The following is a 15,493-nucleotide window of genomic DNA, read 5'->3' as shown; positions in this document are numbered from 1 at the left end:
CTGCTTTCCCAGGCACTTTAGCAGGGTGCTTTATTGGAACTGTGTGAGCAGCTGGACTTGAACCGGTACCCATTTGAGGTGCCAGTGTTGGTACTATAGGTGACAGCTTAACCTGCTAACCATAATCCTGGCCCCTAATCTTTCTTTTTAAAATAAGCACAATTAAGTTTACTTGTGTAAAACCATGTGTTCTAACCCCAGGTGGAGCCTATATCCTCTGCACAGACACTCTGGTGTGAGTCTTTTCTTTTTTTTTTCTGCTTTTTTTTTTTTAACTTTTATTTAATGAATATAAATTTCCAAAGTACGGTTTATGGATTACAATGGCTTCTCCCCCATAACGTCCCTCCCACCCGCAACCCTCCCCTTTCCCACTCCCTCTCCCCTTCCATTCACATCAAGATTCATTTTCGATTATCTTAATATACAGAAGATCAGCTTAGTATACATTAAGTAAAGATTTCAACAGTTTGCTCCCACACAGAAACATAAAGTGAAAAATAATAGATCATTTTTTAAATAATGATGAAATCAGATCAGACCTATTGTCATGTTTAATCCCAGTGAGAGTCAAGTTGGGAATTGATAATTTCTTTTTTTTTTTTTTTTACAGAAGATCAGTTTAGTATGCATTAAGTAAAGATTTCAACAGTTTGCACCCCCATAGAAACACAAAGTGAAATATACTGTTTGAGTACTCGTTATAGCATCAAATCTCAATGTACAGCACATTAAGGACAGAGATCCTACATGAGGAGTAAGTGCACAGTGACTCCTGTTGTTGACTTTACAAATTGTGGTGTGAGTCTTTTCAAGATGGTCGGTGAAGTCCTGATAGGGAGACTTGGTGAACACGGTCTCCTTCCAGAGTTCAGAGGTCAGATAACTGTAGGTCTTGGAGATGGTATCAAAAGTGGCCTTGGTAAAGTTGCCCAGGTTTGTGGTGCAGTTCCTGGCTGAGGTGTAGCAGTCATCAATGGCAGCCATCAGTAACAGCTCATTGGGGACAGGGGCCAACATGATGCCAGTGCCTCTGGGTCCAGGGATGAGGCACCAGCATAGAGCCACAGCATCATGCAGGCACGGTGTGAGGTTTACTAATCTTGTTCCCCCAGTAGCCTCTCTGCATGGGCACAACGGAGGGCTTGGCCAGAATGATGTCCCCTCAGATGGCAGTGGCTATCTGCTTGGAGCACTTCACACCCAGGCATGTGTAACCATTGTCATCCCTGATGACGACAAATGCCTTGAACCTGGTCTGCTGGCCAGCAGCCTCTGCTTTTGCACCAGCATAATCTTGAAAACCTCATCCTTGAGGGATGCCCCCAGGAAAAAGTCAATGATGGGCTGGAGAGAAGAGATAGATCTCCAGGGACCTGTTTTTCGTGTCCTTGACCAGGCTGCTCAGCTTGGGAGCCACTCCTTGTCCTCCACCTTGACTCCTAGAGCTCTACTGCCTTGTTCCCAGCCAGGACCCCTGTTGCAACTGTAGCCCCAGATGCCTCTGCTGCTGAAGCCTCTGCAGAAGCTGCCTTGGCCTCCCATTCCAGGGCCTCTGGAGCCTCCCCCCGCGCTGCACTGGCATCATCCACCATTTGGTGTTCTTTTGAAGAAGAAGCCTGTTATTCTTTCTAAATTGGCATATTTAGGCTATTTTAGTGTGGTTATTGATATATTAAAGCTTAATTTTGTCATTTTTGTTAATTATTTTAGATTTCAGATTCCATATGATTTGTACATAGAATTCTAAGAATGTAATATTCCATTCCTCCCTCCCTCCTCCTCCCCCGCCTCCCCTCCTTTCTCCTTCCCATCCTTCTTTCTTTTCTTTCTTCTCCCTTTTTCTTTTCTTTTCTTTTCTTTTTTTTTTTTTTTTTTAGTTTTTGGGAAGAAAGTCATGTGTTTCTTTCTGCCTCTGTTGTATTTTCTTCTGCTTTTCTCTGGGTTACTTAAACCTTTTTTACAATTCCATTTTGATTTATTTGTGGTGTGTTTGAGTGTATTTCACTGTAGAACTGTTTCAGTATTTGTTCTGTGTATTATATCATATATGCATATTTTAACCACAGCCAACAATGTACCAGTTTGAAGAGTAGAATCTTTTCTTTAAATTTCTTTATGCTAGCCGGCGCCGCGGCTCACTAGGCTAATCCTCCGCCTAGCGGCGACGGCACACCGGGTTCTAGTCCCGGTTGGGGCGCCGGATTCTGTCCCGGTTGCCCCTCTTCCAGGCCAGCTCTCTGCTGTGGCCCGGGAAGGCAGTGGGGGATGGCCCAGGTGCTTGGGCCCTGCACCCCATGGGAGACCAGGAAAAGCACCTGGCTCCTGGCTCCTGCCATTGGATCAGCTCGGTGCGCCGGCTGCAGTGCGCCGGCCGCGGCAGCCATTGGAGGGTGAACCAACGGCAAAGGAAGACCTTTTTCTCTGTCTCTCTCTCTCACTGTCCACTCTGCCTGTCAAAAAAAATTTTCTTTATGCTCCCTTGTTTATCATATCATTAATCTTAAGTATTTGCTATGCCATACATTGAGAATCATGTCAGACAGGGCTATAATTTTTTGCTTCAACCCTCAAACATGGGGTTAGAAAATTCATGAGGAGCTAGGAAGCATTATTCATACATATTTTTACTCCTGTTTTTCCTTACTTCCTGATGTTTCAGGATTCCTTTCATCATTTCCTTTCTGTTTAGAGAGGTTTTCTTTACACATTCTTTAGGGTAAGATCTGTTACCAACAAAAAATATAGTTTTCCTTCATCTGAGAATGTCCTGATTTCCCTTGAATTCCTGAAAGATCTTTTCACTTGATAATAGAATCTTGCAATTCCAGTTCTTTTCTTTCAGGACTTGAAAACTGTTGTGCTGTTTCCTTTTGTCCTTCATGGAAGTAGCTGTGTATGAAGTGAATTACTTGCCAACAGCATATAGTTTGGATCTGATGAAAGATCCATTGTCAGTCAAATTGGTGTTCTCCTTTAAGTAATATGTAGTTGCTCTACTTTCAAAATTTTTCCTTTGCCTTTTGTTTTTAGGGGTCTGATTAAGTCATGTCCCTAGATTTCTTTGGGTTTGTCTTTTGTTAGAGTCATATAGATTCCTGAATCTCTCTTCATTTTTTTCAATCTATTTTCTTTCTGTTTAAGTTCTGTTGTTTTGTTGTCAAGTTCACTGATTCTTTTTTCTGTTGACTCCATTCTGCTGTTCAGCTTATCCAATGAAATTTCTGTTTTTCAGATCTAGAAGTTCCATTTGGTTCTTTTCTTTCTTTCTTTCTTTTTTTGAAAGGCAGAGTGGACAGTGAGAGAGAGAGAAAGGTCTTCCTTTTGCCGTTGGTTCACCCTCCAATGGCCGCGCTGATCCGATGGCAGGAGTCAGATACTTCTCCTGGTCTCCCATGGGGTGCAGGGCCCAAGCACCTGGGCCATCCTCCACTGCACTCCCTGGCCACAGCAGAGAGCTGACCTGGAAGAGGGGCAACCGGGACAGAATCTGGTGCCCCAACCGGGACTAGAACCCGGTGCGCCGGCGCCGCAAGGCAGAGGATTAGCCTAGTGAGCCACAGCGCCGGCCGTGTTCTTTTCTTTTTTTAAAAAAAGATTTATTTATTTGAAAGAGTTACACAGAGAGAGGAGAGGCAGAGAGAGAGGGAGAAAGCACGCGCGCGCGAGGTCTTCCATCTGCTGCTTCACTCCTCAATTGGCCGCGATGGCCGGAACTGCGCTGATCCGAAGCCAGAAGCTTCTTTGAGGTCTCCCACGTGGGTGCAGGGGCCCAGGGACCTGAGCCATCTTCTACTGCTTTCCCAGGCCACAGCAGAGAGCTGGATCGGCAGTGAAGCGACTGGGTCTCAAATCGGCGCCCATATGGAATGCTGGCGCTTCAGGCCAGGGCATTAACCCGCTGCGCCACAGTGCTGGCCCCTCATTTGGTTCTTTTCTATATCTTCTGTTTCTTTGTAGAAATTTTTTATTTTTTGCTGACACTCTTATTTAACTGTTTCAGGAATGTTTATAATTGTTCATGGAAGCATTTGTATGATGGCTCCTTTAAAATCCTTGTCAGATAATTCCAGCATCTGTGTCATCTCAATGTTGACATCAGTTTATTTTCTTTTCTCATTCAAGTTGTGATTTTCTTTGTTCTCGCTATGATGAATGATTGTTTTAATTATATCCTGGACAGTCCAGGCATTGTTATGAGATTCTTATTTAAAACTTCCATTTTTACCAGCCTCTTCAGACATTGTGCTTTATTGGCAGGAATAGGGTACCATTTTGTTATTGCCATGTGGGTGTGAGAGTCCAGGTTCCCCACTTGGTCTCTACTAATACCCACCACCTGTCAGGAGAACAGGTCCTACTGTCCTTAGTTGTTTTGCCTTCTTTCTACTGTTCAGAGTCTCCTTGTTTGTTTTTTATGTAATGTCCAAAGATTTTAACTGTGCTTAGTGGGAGGAATAGGGAGAAGTACATTTACTTCATATTGTTCCAGAACACGATGTGACCAATAATCTTTAAAGTAGCTCTTTGGAGATAACTATTTTCCCTCATGAGGTTAAATAAATTGCCCCAAGCCACATAGCTGGTTGGCTACTGAACCACAAGTCAAACCTGGATTTCTCGGGCTCTTGCTATAGAATATATAGTATTATAGACAGTATAAATGACGGTTTAGGTGAAATTGTGGAAGGTAAGGGAAGATTGGAGCTTATAAAGTCACAAACCTTATTTTTGCTCCAAGTTCAAAACCATTTGTCTTCCATCCACTGGTTCACTCCCCAGATGGCTGCAGTGGCCAGAGCTGTGCTGATCTGAAGAAAGGAGCCAGGAGCTTCTTCCGGGTCTCCCATGTGGGTACAGGGGCCCAAGGACTTGGGTCATCCTCTGCTGCTTTGCCAGACGATAGCAGAGAGCTTAATTGGAGGAGGAGCAGCCAGGACTCGAATGGGTACCCATATGGGATGCAGGCACTGCAGGCCGGGGCTTTAACCCACTGCACCACAGCACTGCCCCCCAGCTTTAAAACATGGAGAATCCTTATTTCCTATACTTGTTGTGAGGCTTTAAAAATGTCAGTAAAGCATGTAGCACAGTCCTTGGTACAATAAATACTGGATTATGACTATCACCAATCATGCAGTAAATTGTTATTGTTTGCCAGTGAGTAACATAAGGAACTATATGCAAAGGGGCAAGTGCCATGGTGCGGTAGGTTAAGCCGCCATCTTAGACACCAGCATTCCACATGAGGGTCTGTTCAAGTCCCAGCCGCTCCACTTCTGATCCAGCTCCCTGCTAATGTGCCTAGGAAGGCAGCAGAAGATGGCCCAAGTACTTGGGCCCCTATCACCTATGTGGGAGATCCAGATGAAGTCACAGGCTCCTGAATTTGGGCTGTCCCAACTCTGGCTGTTGTGGCCATTTGGGGAGTGAACCAGTGGATGGAAAATCTTTCTCTCCCCCTACCCTGCCCTGCCCTCACCACTTGTCTCTCTCCATCCCTCTCTGTCTCTGTAACTCTTTCAAATTTAAAAGTAAAGATCCTTTGGCCCACAGAGCCACAGATATTTTTAAAAACTATATATAGAGATGGATAAGAGTTGTGACCTCTAGATAATCTCAAGATAGATTAGATAGGTTCATTAATTTAGTCATTCATTTATGCACTCTTTTTTTTAAAGATTTATTTATTTATTTGAATTCAGAGTTACACAGAGAGAGAAAGGAGAGGCAGAGAGAGAGAGAGAGAGAGAGAGAGAGAGAGAGAGGTCGGTCTTCCATCTGCTGGTTCACTCACCAGTTGGCTGCAAAGGCTGGAGCTGCACCGATCTGAAGCCAGGAACTTCTTCCACCTCTTGCAGGGACCCAAGGACTTGGGCCATCTTCTGCAGCTTTCCCAGGCCACAGCAGAGAGCGGGATTCGAAGTGAAGCAGCTGGGACTCAATCCAGCGCCCATATGGGATGGCAGCACTGCAGGCAGTGGCTTTACCCTCTACGCCACAGCGGCCCCTCATTTATGCACTCTTATTAACAGATATATGCTATGTGCCAGGCACTGCTCTAGACACTGGGGGTGGGGGGATACAGCAGTAAACTAACAGTTAAATGTATTGTGTACCAAGTGATAATAGATGATAAAAGTAAAGCAAGGTGGGCAGGAGAAGGAGTGCCATTCCAGGGGTGGAGCCATGATTATTTTATTTTATTTTCCAATGAAAATACAAATTTCAAAAGTACAACTTCAGGTATATAGTTACTCTTCCCATCATACCTGCCCACCATGATTATTTTATGTAGGGTGATTATGTATGGGTTACACATGAGCAAAAGCCTGAAGCAAAGTGAGAGGAAGGGAACCTCTGTCATCTCTTACACTAAGTCGGGGAAGTGCTAAAGTGGCAAAGAGTGTTCCAGGTAGAAAAAATAAAGGACCTGAGTGAGGAGCAGGACTAGCACATTGCCACTGGAGTTACAGCCAGGAGGCAACGTTATTGGAACAGAGGAGGATAGTAGTAGAAGTTGATGTTAAGGGTAGAGGCACAGATCATGGAGGGCAGTGATCCTTTGTGTGGGGTCCCCAGAGTAGCAGGATCAGCATTACCTGAGAACTGGCCTAGCCTTACTGAATCCGAAACTCTGGAGGCAGGGCCCAGGTGATTAACAGCCCTTCAGGTGATTGTGGTGCACACAGAAGTTTGAGAAACCTAGGTGTAGGGCCCTGTAGGCCATTGTAAAGACTCTGTTATGGGAGCCACAGAGGGGTTTTGAGCAATGGAGAGTTGCTATCTGAATTAGATTTTGGCTGTTGTGAGGATGAACTCAAGATGAAGAGCAAGGGTGGAAGCTGAAGAATCTGGGGGCTACTGTAGATTATTATTCCTTAAAGTGTAGTCTGGACCAGAAGCATCAACATCCCCTGGGAGCTCACTTGAAACACATGTTTATAAGCCCCACCTCAGACCTAATGAATCAGGATCTCTGAGGATAAGGCCTAGGAATCTTTGTTGTTTTTTAATAAAGATTTATTTATTTATTTATTGAAAGGCAGAGTGCCAGAGAGAGAGGGAGAGACGGAGAAAGAAAGAGGTCTTCCCAAATGGCCGCAATGGCTGCGGCTGGGCCAGTGCAAAGCCCGGAGCCTGGAACACCATTTGGGACTCTCACATGGGTGACAGGGACCCAAGTGCTGGGCCCTTAGCCACTGCTTTTCTAGGTGCATTAGCAGGGAGCTAGATAAGAACCAGAACAGTTGGGATTCCAACCAGCATTTTGATTTTGGATATCGATGTTGTGGGCTGTGTCTTAACCCACTGGACCAGGAGTCTGTTTTGACAAACCCTCTAGGTGATTCTGTCCCTAAAACTTGAGAACCATTGATCTGGTTACATATTGGTGACTTGTACCAGAGTCAGTGGTGATGAGAGTAGTTGGATTTTGAATATATATTGATACAGGAATTGCTGATAGATTGGATTTTGTGGAGTTTTAATGTAAAGGGGAACAGAGTAATGGATCAGTGAGAGAGTAAAGGAGAGGTTTTTAATTTCATATTTTTGGAGACAGAGGTAACCTGTTTTGTGTGCATGCCAGCACATATGCAGTTATTCTGTTGGTGCATACAGAATTTAATGAAGCCTGTTATATGGCAGACTCACATGCTGGGGACTAGGTAGACAAAGAAAAGATTTCCCAGGTCACTGGAACTTGCTCTGTGTCCTTTGCAGTCCTCCAAGTCCTTTGTGTCTGGAGGACTGGGAGCCATTGGTGGGAAAGGTAGATGCCTCAGCTTCTGGCTTTTTAATTTAAATTAATCAACATTTTTGAATTTGAGACGCAGAGAAGTTCTATCTACTGTTGACTCCCCAAATGCCTGGGAGACAGGAATTTTTAACCTCTGTACTTTAGTGTCTCAGAATACTGCACAGAATGCCCTGATTTGTTGTGGAGATTAAATACCATAATTTATAAGAAGTTTATAGCTCAGTTTTCTTCTCAGTTCCTTTGCTGCTAGCTTCACATTTACTCTGCCACTCACCATCCTATTACCTTGCCTTATTTATTTTTTAGCACTTTTGATATTTCTGGCTCCACTTGTCTGTATCTCTAGAATGTCTACTCCATGAAGACAGTGTCTGTGTTTAATCAATATTGGTTGAATTTATGCACTCATTTACTTAACAAATATTTGAGTGTCTGTGCTAGGTTTTGCAGTACATCTTGGGGATAATTCTTAATCTTGAGACCTGGTGCTGTCATAATTGTCTTCTTCCCTGAGGAAGCCACCCAGAGCAAAACAGCACTAATTACTCTTGGTTCCTGGTGATAATTATTGAGAAAGTGCAGCAATAGCCTGATTTTCATCTCTCTGTGCCCCTGAGCTGAGGAGTTATCTAGCCCAATGTATGTTTGTTGAATTGAATTGAAAAATAAATAAAGCAAGACTGGAAGATGGGGAAGATAAGGACTTTTAGTGAGCAAGATATGTTGTCTACCTAATGTAGTGAGGGCAGACAGCAAGTAAGGGAGTAGTTGCCAGTCAGCTTGGTGAGAGCTGAAATAGGGACTAGTGTGTGGGGCTGGCCAAGGCAGCAAGAAAGAGGATTGTTCATGGCAGAGAGCGCCATGTGCAGTCAAGTCCAGAGGCTAGAAAGAACATGGCACTGAGAGTGCAGCTGGTTTTTTTTTAGAACAGAGCTGGCTTCAGGGGTGTGTGACCACTGTAGTCACTTGGGGACCCATGCTTGAGGGTTAATACTCTGCAGTTGTCATCTTGAAATCCTAATAATTTTACTTTCGAAGTTATGTTTTGTATGTAATAGGACCATGGAGCCTGTGCTGGGCACTTAAGACTCCTGTCTCATGTGTGGTCCTACCTCCTGCTGCCTCCCCAAACAGGTTTTTGGCTAGCTACTTGGGGCACCAGGCTCAGATGCAGATATAGATTCAAGTCATGTACATATACCTTGTACACTGCGTCAAGGGGTGGGGTCCCAGGGAACATGTGAGGGACTGCACTTGCCCTTTGAATAGCCCTATATCCCAGGGAGCAGGACAGTAAATAGCAGATAGAAGCCCCATCCATGGTAAATTGAGAAACCATGGAAGAAAGAGCAAAAAAATCTTTTTTTTCTGTTTTTTTTTTTTTTTTTTGAAAAGGGAATCCCACTTTTTATTTTTACTAGACTCCACAAACTATAGCTGACACTGTATGTGAGGGGCAAAAGATGAGGCCAGAGAAGCAAGGCCTTTTAGGCCATTGTAAGTATATTGTTTACCATAAGAAAAATGATTACCCATAATCCTTCTTTCAGAACCACTGTTAAATATAAAATCTTCTTTTTAGAGTATTTTCATTTAATAAAGTATCTCAAAGTTTAAAATTTGGATTCTATGTCAAAATATGGTTGAATTATTTGGTTATACAGATTGAATATCACATATTCACAGTATTCAGGACCAAGGCAGGCATTTAGTACAGTGGTTAAAACACCACTTGGGGCACCCACATCCCATATTGCAGTGTCTGTGCTTAAATCCTGCTATTGCACACCCTGAGAGCCTTTGCCTGACCCTGGCTGTTGTGGATATTTGGGGAGTAAATGAGCAGATGGAAGACTATCTCTTCTCTCTTTGTCTGTCTGTCTGTCTAGAGAACTCGTCCATCTGCTGATTCACTCCCCAGATGGCCAAAACTGCCAGGGCTAGACCAAGCTTAAGCCAGTAGCCAGGAGCTTCTTCCAGGTCTCCCACATGGGTAGCAGGGGCCCAAGGACTTGGACCATCTTTTCGCTGCTTTCCCAGGCACATTAGCTGCAGGTGGATCAGAGGTGGAGCAGCTGGGACGTGAACCAGTTACCCATATGGAATGCTGGTGTCTCAGGTGGTAGTTTAACACACTGCAAGCCCTAGATTTTTTTTAATTAAATGTTTAGAACCAGAACTTTTTTAGATTTCAGGGATTTCAGAATATCTATTTATATGAGATATCTTAGGATTGGACATAGGTCTAAACATGAACTTCATTTATGTTTCACATATACATTATACATATAGCCTGGAAGCACTTACTACAATTTTTCTTTTTTTTTTTTTAATTTATTTTTTTTGACAGGCAGAGTGGACAGTGAGAGAGAGAGACAGAGAGAAAGGTCTTCCTTTGCCATTGGTTCACCCTCCAATGGCCGCCGCGGCCGGGGCGCTGTGGCTGGCGCACCGCGCTGATCTGATGGCAGGAGCCAGGTACTTATCCTGGTCTCCCATGGGGTGCAGGGCCCAAGCACTTGTGCCATCCCCCACCGCACTGCCTGGCCACAGCAGAGAACTGGCCTGGAAGAGGGGCAACCGGGACAGAATCCGGCGCCCTGACCGGGACTAGAACCCGGTGTGCTGGCGCCGCAAGGCAGAGGATTAGCCTAGTGAGCCGTGGTGCCGGCCAGTTACTACAATTTTTAAAGTGTGTCTGTTTTCACTGCAACCAGTCACATGCAGATGCATGTTTTTTTCAGTTTGTGGCATCATGTTGGTGCTCAAGTGTCAGATTCTTTTTTTGAAGATTTTATTTATTTGAGAGAGAGTTACAGAGAGAGGGAGAGACAGCGAGAAAGGTCTTCCATCCACTAGTTCACTCCCCAAATGGCTGCAATGGCCATAGCTGGGTCAATCCAAATCCAGGAGCCAGGAGCTTCTTCTAGGTCTCCTAAAGTGGGTGCAGGGGCTCAAGAACTTGGGCCGCCTTCTACTGCTTTCCCAGGCCATAGCAGAGAGCTGGATCAGAAGAGGAGCAGCCAGGACCTGAACCAATATCCACATGGGATGCCAGTGTCATAGGCAGAGTCCCCACTACCCCACAGCACCGGCCTCAGTTGTCAGATTTTGAAGCATTGTGGAGTAAGTGTGCCCAATGTGTTTTGGGTTAAATAAGATATTAATTTCATCTGTTTCTTTTTATGTTTTAAATGTGGATGTTAAAATATTTAAATTACATATTTGGGTGATGGGCATTTTATCTAGTAGTTAAAACTCCACTTCTCACATTGGAGCCCTGGGTTCAAAACTCCATCCCTGGCTCTTGATTCCAGCTTCCTGGTAATGCAGATTCTGTAAGCCAGAGATGATGGCTCAAGTAATTAGGTCCCTCCCACCTACTTGGGAAACCTGGATGGAGTTTTAGGTCTCTGGTTTCAGCCTGCCCTAGCTTCAGCTATTGTGGGCATTTGGGGAACAAACCAGTGGATGGAAGGTATTTTCTCCCTCTCCCTCCCTCCCTCTCTCTCTCCAGTGGATGGAAGATATTTTCCCTCCCTCCCGCCCTCCCTCCCTCTCTCTCCCTCCCTCTCTCTCTCTCCCTCTCTCTCTCTGCCTTTCAAATATATAAAAATATTTACATAAGAATTTTTTTCAATAAAATTTCTATAAACCTTGCCTGTTTTTCTCTTTTCCAGTTGTGTTGGTGTTGAAGAAGAGAAGGCTGCTGACATTGACCTCTACCACTGCCCAAACTGTGAGGTCTTACATGGACCTTCCATTAGTGAGTAGATCTTAGGGGTTTCCAACAGAAGGCTGTTCAGAGGAGAGACAAAGTGAAGTTTAAGAGGGCAGTTGCTTTTGGCTGCACACTGCAGATTTCCCTTAGGAAATAGTGAAGTTTATTAATTTATTTGAAATGTAGAGTGGGTTTGCCTGGAGGAGTTACCCATCTTCACTAGGAGCTTTACTGATTCCTTGAAGGCCTCCTTGATTCCAGATGTTCTAAGGGGGTGTTAGATTAGAAGAGAAAAAGGATCTACTTATGTCTTCGTTCTTGCTCAACTCATAGTCATCCTGTCTCATAATCTCTTGTCTTTTTCTCGCTTAGTGAAAAAACGTCGTGCATCTACCAAAGGGCATGATACACATAAGGGGAAGCCAGTGAAGACTGGAAGCCCTACATTCATTCGAGAGCTCCGGAGTAGGACTTTTGACAGGTGAGGACCTATGCTTCAGGGCTGGTGAGTGCCAGGACTTTGGGAGGCTGAGACTCCTCTCTTCCCAACTTTCCCATTGGTCATCCCATTAGATGCTCCTCGATTTGTGGGTGTCTATGTATTGGTCAGTTTCTGAGAAATAGTAGCCAGAGTAAATATGATATACAGAGTATATTAAGGTCCACTTATAAAAACTTTTGGTAGTTGGGAGTCAGAATTCACATAAATCAAGCGAGGATATTTACATGCACCCAAGGAATGCTACAACTAGAAGTCTTAAAGAGCATAAAGATTAATTCTCTTATTGTGGAGAAGAGGAAACACTTCTAAAAATAAAAATTTTTAGTGGTCATATTTCTTTTTGCAAACAGAATATTTTTATTAACCTTCACTTATTAAAAATAAATTACTTGAGTAAAAATAATGAGGTAAAAATCAATAAAGCATTTTTACTTTGTTTTTAATTCTCTAGACCATTTTCAGGTCTTTTCTTGAACTTAATGTTTTTTGTTTTGTTTATTTAAAGGTAGTGAGTCTCCTCTCTATCCCAGATCCCAAAATTGACCAATTTCTTGTGTATTCTCTCAAAAATAGTTTTTGCATAAACAAATATATATGTTTATTCCTCTTTTTCTCATTTTTTGACACTAGTGGAAACACTATATTCTGCATCTTCTTGTCTAATCTAAATTATATAACTTGGAGATTAATCCAGAACAGCATATATACGTATTTCTCATTTTTCCCCATTGTCATCTAATATTAAATTGTATGGATATACACTTTATTTAATCTATTGATGAATATTTGATTCCAGTATTTTGCTGTTTAAAAAATCCTGCAGTGAATATCAAGTACTTAAGTTTTTCCATATATGGTGAGTATATGTAGATTTCCTGTCTAAAAGCAAAATTGTTAGATCAAAAAGTAAGAGCTTTAAAAATATAAATATTGCCAATTGTTTCCAAAATGACTTGACCATTTCATACTCCCATAGACAGTGTGTTGGGGTGCTGATTTTCTTACGTCCTGGCCACCATTGTTTTATTTTTTTTGCCCTTTTAATAAGATAAAGAATGAAATCTAGTTTCTACTTAAATTTCTTTGATTATGAAAGAGGTTGATTTTTGTACATTATAAGCAATCTGTCTTTTTCTGTTTTTCTATTAACTGCCTACTTTTGTCGACATCTTATTGATATTTAATGGCTTTCCTTGCAGAAAATCTTATTTTTATATAGTTAAACTTGTTACTATTTTTAGTGAGTACTGGACCTTGTATTTTCTGTGTTTTTTTCTACTGTTCTTATGGCTTTATCTTTTGTAATTTAATCTTTGTGCCATCTAGCATTATATAGAGAATAAGATAGATACTGAGCTAAATATGTTTGACCAAATACAACTTGTCAAATAGTATGCCATTTTATCCAGCATGATTTTTTTAAAAAAGAATCTCAGTTTTTCTTTTTCTTTTTTTAAAAAGAGATTTATTTATTTATTATAAAGCCAGAATTACAGTGAGAGAGAAAGATATCTTCCATCTGCTGGTTCACTTCCCAAAGGGCGGCAACAGCTAGAGCTGGGCCAGGCCCAAGCCATGAACCTGAAACACCATCTGGGACTCCTAATTGGGTAGCAGGAGCCCCAGTACTTGGGCTATTTTCCATTGCTGTCCCAGGAGCATTAGTAGGAAGCTGGATCAGAAGTGGAGTAGCCTGGACCTAAGCCAACACTCACATGGGATGCTGGTGCCACAGGTGGCTGCTTGACCATGCACTGATCTGGCAACATGATTTTTAAAAAATTCCATATTTTCTAGTTAAGTATAAAATTTGTTTGTTTTTTTTTTTCTTTTAAGTTATTTCCTATTTTTTTTTTGTGCAATGTTTTAAATTGGATGCTATTGCTCTGGTTTAGAACAAATTAGCTAGATTTACCATATATGCTTTTTCTCCCTGGGTAGGCTATTGATTGATTTCTTCCTTTGTCAACCACAGAAGAACACCCTGTTGAATGGATTTTGCCCACCTTTTCTGGTCACCTGGCCTCTTGGACAGGTCATTATTCCCTGGCACATAAAGTTTATGCTATTAATTTCTAACTCACATTAGCTTCTCTCAGGAAGCCTCCATCCATTGAATGAGTGTGGTGAGTGTAGTAGCCCTTTGATAGGCAGGGCTCAGGCTTAGGCTTTCTCTCCTGTGGCCCACAGCTCAGATGAAGTGATCCTGAAGCCCACTGGAAGTCAGCTGACTGTGGAATTCCTGGAAGAGAATAGCTTCAGTGTGCCCATCCTGGTCTTGAAGAAGGATGGGTTGGGGATGACTCTGCCCTCGCCATCATTCACTGTGAGGGATGTGGAACACTATGTTGGTAAGAGGCCACAGACTCTCTCAGCAGTAACATTGTTCACTCCCTTCAAGACCCATGTCCCTTCCTCTTTAGTCTACTTTTTGCATTTCCTTTCTAGCCATCTTAGGAATCTGAGGTGATGTACCTTCCCTGAAGTCATTCTTTGGCAAAACTAGAGCCAAAATCTTACTCTTTTCTTCCTTTTCCTCTTAATAGACTACATAGCCCTATATGGAGCTGCATCTTTTTATCAGGGAAATTCTAGGGATCTTAGTCTCTCTGTCCTCTTGTCCTCTACTGAGATGATAATGCCTTTGACTTTTTTTTTAAAGATGTATTTATTTATTTGAAAGTCAGAATTACACAGAGAGAGATGGAGAGGCAGAGAAAGAGAAGTCTTCCATCCACTGGTTCACTCCCCAGTTGGCTACAATGGCCAGAACTGCACCAATCCAAAACCAGGAGCCAGGAGCTTCTTCTGGGTCTCCCATGAGGGTGCAGGAGCCCAGTGACTTGGGCCATCTTCTGCTGCTTTCCCAGGCCATAGCAAAGAGCTGATTGGAAGTGGAGCAGCCAGGACTCCAGCTGGTGCCCATATAGGATGCCAGCACTGCATGTGCCACAGCGCTAGCCCCAATGCCTTTGACTTTTACCCTTACATACCAGTTGAGTTTTGGGGGGAGAGGAGGAGAAAAATTGATTAACACGGCTGACCCTAGCAGGTGACTGTACTTTGTGTGAGGCTGTGAGTCAGGTAGTTCTGTAACTCTAGCAATACTGGACCTACCACAAAAGTATGATGGATTCTTGCTCCTGCTCCCCAAACCCACACAATACCTGTACATACAATGTCTGAGGAGAGAAGCCTTGAGCAAAAAGCCATTCTATGGACTGGTAAGGGACTGAGAGTTTTCTCAAGACCACCTGGAGCAGAACTTGTCTCTTTACTTCAGGTTCTGACAAAGAGATCGATGTGATTGATGTGACCCGCCAGGCTGACTGCAAGATGAAGCTTGGTGATTTTGTGAAGTACTATTACAGTGGGAAGAGGGAGAAAGTCCTCAATGTCATTAGTTTGGAATTCTCTGACACCAGGTAGGAGGGGCAGGGGTAACAAAAAAGCATGACGAATTGTCTAGAACTTATGATATACTGAGTATCTTTTCTGTGTTCTTCTC

The 15,493-nt window shown here is 43.0% G+C and overlaps 1 protein-coding gene across 8 annotated transcripts in view; it reads left to right on the top strand.

The window, feature by feature from the left end:
• The window catches only part of PHF8 (PHD finger protein 8), a 106,654-nt gene that overhangs the window by 10,146 nt on the left and 81,015 nt on the right, over positions 1-15,493 (top strand). For all 8 annotated transcript variants that reach the window (XM_070067348.1, XM_070067349.1, XM_002720027.5 and 5 more), the window contains exons 3-6: positions 11,443-11,528; positions 11,856-11,964; positions 14,176-14,336; positions 15,269-15,410. In XM_070067348.1, the coding sequence (XP_069923449.1) occupies positions 11,443-11,528; positions 11,856-11,964; positions 14,176-14,336; positions 15,269-15,410 (498 nt within the window). The remainder of the gene's footprint in view (positions 1-11,442; positions 11,529-11,855; positions 11,965-14,175; positions 14,337-15,268; positions 15,411-15,493) is intronic.

Source organism: Oryctolagus cuniculus, chromosome X, assembly GCF_964237555.1.
Source record: "Oryctolagus cuniculus chromosome X, mOryCun1.1, whole genome shotgun sequence".
NCBI lineage: Eukaryota > Metazoa > Chordata > Mammalia > Lagomorpha > Leporidae > Oryctolagus > Oryctolagus cuniculus.
This window is presented reverse-complemented; position numbering and strand designations above follow the sequence as displayed.